A 7,597-nucleotide genomic window follows, 5' to 3' on the forward strand; every position below is an offset into this window, starting at 1 on the left:
TGCCCGACAGGTACTTGGTAGGTTGCGGCCACCGGTCGTGCAGAGTGAGGACTAGACACAACCTACGTGTTGCTTTTGTTGTTGGGCTTTATATTTCTGCGGCTGCTGCATAGTGCTCTCGGACGGTTGCCTGAGCAGTAGTGCTCTCAAACTCTCTTCAACGGGTAAATGCATGTTCTTGTAGAGAAGAACAGCGATCACTTGAGAAATCGAATTGACCATCGTCGTAGCTAGAGCAGCTTTCCACTCCTTATTCCGTAGACTGGACATGAAATACTGGTAGCGCATCTGTGAATCATAGCATTGGGCAGCGTCGCACAAACCTGAGACGAGATCCCCCCAAAATTTAGCAGACATACCCTTGGAACGCTTGGTAGTCTTGAGATGTTCAATCATCTGAAGATGCGTCTGACAAATGAACTGATTGTGGAAGTGGATCCGGAGCGTATCGAATTTGTCGATCTGCGAGTACAGCCACCACTCCTCACCAGGCCTACCCTTGAGGCACTCTCTGAAAGCACTGAGACGGATAGGTTCATCGAGGCCAACGGTAGCACGCTCAAAAGCGTCCCAGAACGTCTTCGTTTTCTCTACCGACGCATTGCCCGAGTAGAACCGCTCAATCATCCGCACCGTATTCTTGATGCTAGAGGGCATCTCGCTCAGTCGCTGTCTGACCGGCGGAATATCGCACTCGCTCCCATAGATAAACGGTTGCGTAGCGTAGCTAAACGAAGGCTGCGGGCACAGTCAACAAATTCCAAAGTCAGGCCCGGGAGGTCCACCGGATGGGAACAAATTCAGGAGATATAGGCTTAGTAGGCGGAACAGATCCAACACTTGGTCCCGATCCTCCGGTCGTCCTTTCCGCAGCGACAGGAGCTCCACCACTCGGAGTAGCATCGCCTGCTGTACCATCCACCCCAGCCGATATAGGGAGCACTAACCACAGCACAATTCCATACACGAGTCCAAAACGTGCCGTTTACCGCAGGTTGCGTTCCGGACGTCGGGTACCAAAACCACTGTCCAGACGTCACTTGGTTTACTGAACTAGGAACATTCGCGGGGGCATCAACGGTACCAGTGCCCGTCAAAGTAGTAGCGTTCTATAGCGGTGTAGGAGGCGACACACTTACCCCTACTAAAGCGTAAGCCAACGCTTAACTGACAGAGGCGTTCCCACTCGGTCCGTCCGGATGGATAAGTGAGCACGCCGTTAAAGCCATCCCTAGCCGGAATCATCGCATCACCAATCGTAAAGTCAGGGTAAGAGGGTGTATCCGTCCGGGTCCGCACGGGTGTAGGCGTGACCGCTCCCATATCGGCCACTAGCGTCGCAGGCGAACCAGCCCAAGCCCAGGGAGGCATCGACGAAGTCGGAACTGGAGTAGCACAACCCGAAGGTTGTCGTACAGCTGCGGAACCACCGCATTGAGCGGCGTTCAGGACAGCAGCGTAGAACACCTGACGCCAACCACAGTTTGTCAGCGCAGGCTCCGTAGGGATCTATGACCGACCGTTGGGCTAAATCCCGTTACTCTGCCATCCATGCTGCGTCGGATTAAAATGCTGGCCCGTATCACCTACCGTAATACCCGAGGTATCCGCGATTGCCAGGCGTTGGCTGGAGGCGAGGCTCAGTGGCTGCAGTCCGGACAGAAGCGTTTCTTGAAACCCACTGGTGGACCCACCAGCAGTAACACTCGTTGCACCAGCACCAGTCGTAGTCGCCAGCGCGCTCTGTGCTCCAGTTCTTGATGTCAACAGACTTCTCGCTCGGGGTCTGGATCGATCTACTGAGCGTCCTCGCCCAGTGCCGTCGGCAGCACGATGTATCCGTTTTTGGACAGATTCGACACCGGCTTGTGTCGACAGGCCAGGCTGGTTCGGACTCGTTGGTGCACGTTGCTCCCAAGTACCAAAATGTACCATTCTATTACCTGTGTTGCTACCAGTAGTGAGCACCTCATTGACATGGGCCAGTCAGCCGTAGTCGGATTCGGACCCACTGTCGCTGCTCTGCGAAGCCATGTCGTCTTCGCTATGCTCGAGCTCCAGCCGGGTAAACCGATCCAGGAACCAACGCACGCCACTTCGGAAAGTCACAGGAACAGCTTTCGCATTAGGTAGCAGTACACTCCAGTCTGGAACACTCGGGTTATTGTAAGTCTGATCCGTCTCCAGTGAACGAGTACCCTGCTTATCCACCAGATGTCGTATACTTCCCCTGCTCGGGATCGGGCTGTTAAGTGAGTAGGGACCTTGCCTTAGGTGACAGGCAGACCGTTTGGGTTTAAAAGGAGGGGCTCTTGCGTCAATATAAAGAGTGTTTGTTTGTTTGTTTCTGTTGTTTTCTGTTCTTTGCTGAACGAGAAAAATCTACGCCTGACTAGCAATTATGTTCGTCGAAACACCTTCTAAATCCTTATATACATGACGACGTCAATGCGCCATTTTGAGCTTCTTGATGTGCCATCCGTCCCCAACATGAAATTCTCACCACTTTAGCCGTGTGTAGATTCTCGACGCCATTCGTCCTCGCATCGCCCTAGCGATGCATCATCCTCTAGTCGTCAGGCACCTCGAGCCGCGATCTACCGACTTTTGAACGAAGAGAGTGCCCCTGTACCACAGGAGCGGTACACTTACACCCTGTACTCATCCTCCGTTGCCGCCATTGGTGCCGGAGGGATCACCCAGTGTATTGGGTCGGCCAGCGCGTTCGGAACTTCGCCCAGTCTCCACCCTCCTGGTTTGGCCCCCGTGAGTCGTGACACGGGACAGACTCACCGCGCGCGGCTGCACGGTCATTGCGCTATCTGCTTCTGTGCACTACACCCGATGAATGCATGCGCGCTTGGTACATAGTATTTTAGTCACTTATATTTCATGTTTAATTTTCATTTGTTTTAAATCTGATAATACAATTGTTATAGCAAAAGCAAAATATTAAATATTATACATTTTATTATTTTCTTTATTAATAAATACCAACCTCACTTTACCGCGCTATTGGCTAAAATTTTGACGCAAGTAACTGGCTAAAACGATATAATTTGTGAGCTTACTCACAGTTTGCAAACTGGTGGGCCCTACGTGTAAGCAATGCGAGGCGAAGATCGACCCGCTCCTGCTGAACCCACAGCGATCTACGACGGATCCCCGGGCTCGGTGCGTCTACTCACAGCAGCTAAAGCGTTCCCCAGCTTGGAAAGGGCTACAACAAAACTACATACAATAAAGATCCAGAGCATTTTGGCAAGCGGAATATCTCCCCAAATGACGTTTAAGCTGTTCGGTCTTGACAGCATTGGGGATGACATTCTAAGCGGCCCAGTCTTTAAGGAGTGGATGAATTACGTGAAGGTCTTTAATAAGGAGTATCTAAAAAAACAATAATCCTGGTTTGAGCCGCGCCGTTTATGCTATCAATGGCCTGATGTCGACAAAATGATCGAGACAGCAACGCAAAACCCAGCATCTGTGAAAACCGCCAAATTGGTCGAGAAAGAGTGGCTGATGTATTAGCTAGGCCAGCAAAGTACGCCATCGCATACCTTTCATTTCCTGAGCCTCAACAAAGCTTGCGAAGAGCCTCTTTTCAGCCCAAAATTTAAAGTCTGGGCCAAATGTCTGAACGACTTCAACCAACGGTATCCAAACCAGAGGGAGACTATGATCGATGGTATACGGGCTAACTACTACGACATTAGCCTCATTCCGATGCTTAATGCTGGAAAGAAGGCCCCGCGGGCGACGAAACTGGTGACAAACTTGCTGAGTGCGCTTATCAACAAATGGATTGCTGAGAAGGAGAAACCGGCTGATCTTGCGCGGAGGTTCAGTAATATGAAGGATGCAGATGAAATAATTGAGCGATATATCAAGAAACTCCGTGCGATCCCTAAAAATACATCCCAGGGTAACTTAACAGACTTATTTGTTTAAAAATCTTAAAGTGATCAAACGATTGTTTTACAGTATTACATCAAATATGCTTACTTTATTTATAATATTAAATTTATTAGTACTAGTAATCACCGACACCACTTCATCCATAAATCTATGTCCCGCGACCAAACTACTTAATCGACTCCACTTCTGGTGCTGACAGAGCTGCGCGCTTCAAACTGCAAAGTGTCCGGATAAGGTCCGGATATTGAGAGTGACGATCGGCAAAAATAAATCCGTGGCTATTTTTATAATACATGTAAATTACATGATGTAACTAGCCAAGCGCCGTCGCTTCGCGGCGGTGGGTCCGTGGTGGGTCCCAGGTGTGTAGGCCACCCGCCTCCGCTTCGCTCCGGCGGGGGGCTGAATGTTTTTTAATTTATCATGAAAATTTCAAAAGATGAAATGTCACAGTAAAACCGTGTTGTATTTAGGGTGAGGCCACATTATCACCCATGAAAGCCGCTGGCCTCCGCTTCGCTCCGGCAAGTCGAAGTTCTCTTCGTTTGTTAATGAAACAACGTGGAAAATACCCGTAGCTCGTACCGCTTAGTGGCTAGGCGTTATTGCTTTGGTTTCGTACTCGCTCATACCCCCCCTTCCCCCTCTTTCGTATCTGCTAGCTATTTTGTGCTCTCAAGGGTTTACGTGAGCTCCACAGGTTTGTGGTCCATAATCATTCATGGTCCACGGCGTCCCATCACCAGTACCCTCGCCGATGGGTACTTTTCCGTAGCTGTGTTGATCTGTCGCACATGTATCGTGCGTTCCTGGTGTGAATTCATCGACCGCGTTATTTTGCTATGTGCAATCACGGTGTTGCTATGCTAACCATGCTATTGCGAACTAAAAGCGTAAATCTGTCGACCATGGTATCAGGTCGTGCAATTGTGCTCCCTCGCGCTCTCCTGAAGCGTTTCCCCGTGGGTCCGACGTCCGTACTATCATATTGTACTGTAATAGCGTCCCACGTGGCTCGGTGAGCTCAGTTCTTCACGGGTATCGTGCTCCGTGGCTCCGTTATTTCTCGTCTATAGCTTCCGTGACTGCGCGTTTTCCCATGCTTTATTAGTTGGGTCACCGTCCATACTATCGTGTTTTTCTTGTGGTGTCGAGATTTGTCTGTCGTCCGTTCCATCGTAGGCTACCGTAGTATCGGTCTCCGTGGCTCCGTGAGCTCCGGTTCTACCCTAGTATCGTATTTCAATGCTCTGTAATCTCCCGTTAATGGTCTTCCGCGAAATCATGCTTGGTTCGTCGACCTTGCTCCGTGGTCCACCGTGGTGCAACGGAATAATCCTTTTTTCGTGCGTTGTCACAGCTACGGGCTGTATGTGGGTATTTCAGATCTCTTCCGTGGTCCGTACGCCCGTCATACTCTTTTCCTCCCCATTTTTCAGGGTTGCACGCTCTTCCGTGGTTCGTGCATTTCAGAATCGTTTGGTGCCTTCATTGATTTAGTCCTCTGTTATTGTCCGTGACCATTCGTGCTTCGTGCCGTTTCTTCTATTCCGTCATGTAGATAGTGTTTTCCACCGTGTTTCGTGCTCTAGCTTAATCACGTGCCTCCGCGCTAATTTAGTCACAGCTCCTGCTTCCAGCCTTGACGGTACGCTACGTATCGTGTTGGAAAAAGGGCACATGTTCTAATGGTCACACACTACGCGCGCAAATACAAAGAAAGACGATGTTTTTCGCGGCGGTGGAGTGGGGGTGTATGGTGGGAGGCCACTAAACACTTTTTTAGTAGTTAGTATTAGTAATATAGCTGTGTAATATTAACTAACGCTGGTATCATATAACTATCATGTGTAATCCTACAACAAATTATTGCAAGCAAATATTTAATTAAAAGAAATAAAATTGTATTCAACTTAACAATCTTGTAAATTAAACTACTATAAAATTACTTCGAAGCTTAAAACATATTTTTAACAAAAGTACTGAAAGGACCTTTCAAGACTCTTAATGGGCCACCGGAGCCCACAATTGCTATTAACAGCTTGTGTAGCCATACATTGCGTGTGTGCTGATCGGCGCGGCCTACTAATGCTAACTAACGCGTACACAGGCAGCGCCCTTTGAGTGAAGTGGCGCTCAGAGCTTGAAATGGGGGCAAAATAAACTTGAAGCGGTGCATTTAATTACGACAAATGGGAGCGCCACATAATGTCAGCTAAGCCCGTTACGGTTGCCTTCACTGCGCTCAGCAGCCAGTAGAAGGCATGTATTAGCGCTACCCTCGAACGGACTAACTTACTTACAAATCGCTACATACGTTGCGTGGGGTTCCCGTTTGGCACTTGTCCCGCAATCGCACGCGCTCTTCGTATCGCCGCCGCTCCGCTTTTTGAAATGGGGCGTAAAGAAAGAAGCACAAATATATTAGCCAATCAGCTGGCCGAAAAAGTATTCAGTAGTATTAATTTTTAAAATATGACTCAATATCAGCCAGTGACCGGGGGCGCCTTCGCTTCACTTAACAGCTTTTTGTCCAGTAAGAAGTGCGAAATTGTGTTACGGGCCGAGTCACCGACAGACAGACACGTTAGTAAAGTAGTGTTTTAGACTAGTACCCTAGGAGCCTGCTCCGCGAGAGCTAGGGTATGGTTTGTTGGTGTAAACAGAAACGACCACCTCTGCTGCGCTGGAATAGGCTATGATTCCTTACTCAAAGCAAAGCTACATATAATATATATTCCGTGTTCTACTACATTTGCTTCAAAGGCCACTGTACACATGCTCACATGTTCTGCCTCACCAACCACCTATCTCTTGCTTTTCCCGAAGTCAGTTCTGACAGCATCACATATAGCTATGCATATCTGGTACCTGGTTACTAGAGTTGGATGGGCGTATAATAGATCTAGCTCAGCTGAATATTGTTGAACGTCATGGCAAAGGTAGACATGACTCTAAATGGTTACAAAGGTGAAGGTTTCGTCGCTACCACCAGGGTTTAAAGTGATCTGCAAGATGAGCTCCATTTTACCCTGGAAGATATTTGTCTTAATTCTCAATTGAGCGCTTCGCTCCTGAATTGGCACCACTCTGAGGTGCGCTTAATGTCAAACTTACTCTCTGTTATTCAGAATGTGGGTCATTAACATTGGTGCACATAAATCGGAGATATATTTCAAAACCCTTATAGATAGATAACACGTCTTAAAAACGTATTGGGATCCCACGCCATCGGGTGAATTTGGCGATAGGTATTTCTTTGTCTAGCCGGGAGGTATTCGTTACCATATCGCTAAAGTGACGGTCTAGTAGAGCGGTTTAAGCGTCTTCGCATGCATAGTATGGTGTATAGCCGCTAGTATCTGCTGATGTTCACCAAAACTACCGATTTCTCCCCTCGATTTTGCTCGCTGAGCTCATACTATTATGATATCTCTGAAGGGAATGTACCGATGTTCGCTGCCTCGACACAATTAATCAGACTGACTTTAATAATCCGTTCCGTTCGTGTTCTGACTCGGGCATGATAGAATGAGTACTGTGTTTACTTATTTACCGACTTATTTGCATATTTACTGACTGACAGAGTGGCGTAGATCATTTCGAGTGGTATTTACTGGTTCTGATATGTAAGCCAAACACACCAAGCCACATGGCGGAATGCAAATTATCAGATTGT

The 7,597-nt window shown here is 48.2% G+C and overlaps 1 protein-coding gene across 1 annotated transcript; it reads left to right on the forward strand.

Annotated features, from left to right (window-relative positions):
- Positions 1 to 2,046: 2,046 nt before the first annotated feature.
- On the forward strand, positions 2,047 to 6,007 carry PITG_12015 (uncharacterized protein; the record flags this gene model as incomplete). Its single annotated transcript, XM_002901415.1, has 8 exons — positions 2,047 to 2,065; positions 2,522 to 2,863; positions 3,078 to 3,174; positions 3,717 to 3,925; positions 4,236 to 4,280; positions 4,837 to 4,895; positions 5,540 to 5,566; positions 5,969 to 6,007. 8 exons carry the CDS (start codon positions 2,047 to 2,049, stop codon positions 6,005 to 6,007), a joined length of 837 nt encoding a protein of 278 aa, XP_002901461.1.
- Between the last annotated feature and the right edge of the window lie 1,590 nt (positions 6,008 to 7,597).

This window comes from Phytophthora infestans, genomic scaffold, assembly GCF_000142945.1.
Source record: "Phytophthora infestans T30-4 supercont1.21 genomic scaffold, whole genome shotgun sequence".
Lineage (NCBI taxonomy): Eukaryota > Oomycota > Peronosporomycetes > Peronosporales > Peronosporaceae > Phytophthora > Phytophthora infestans.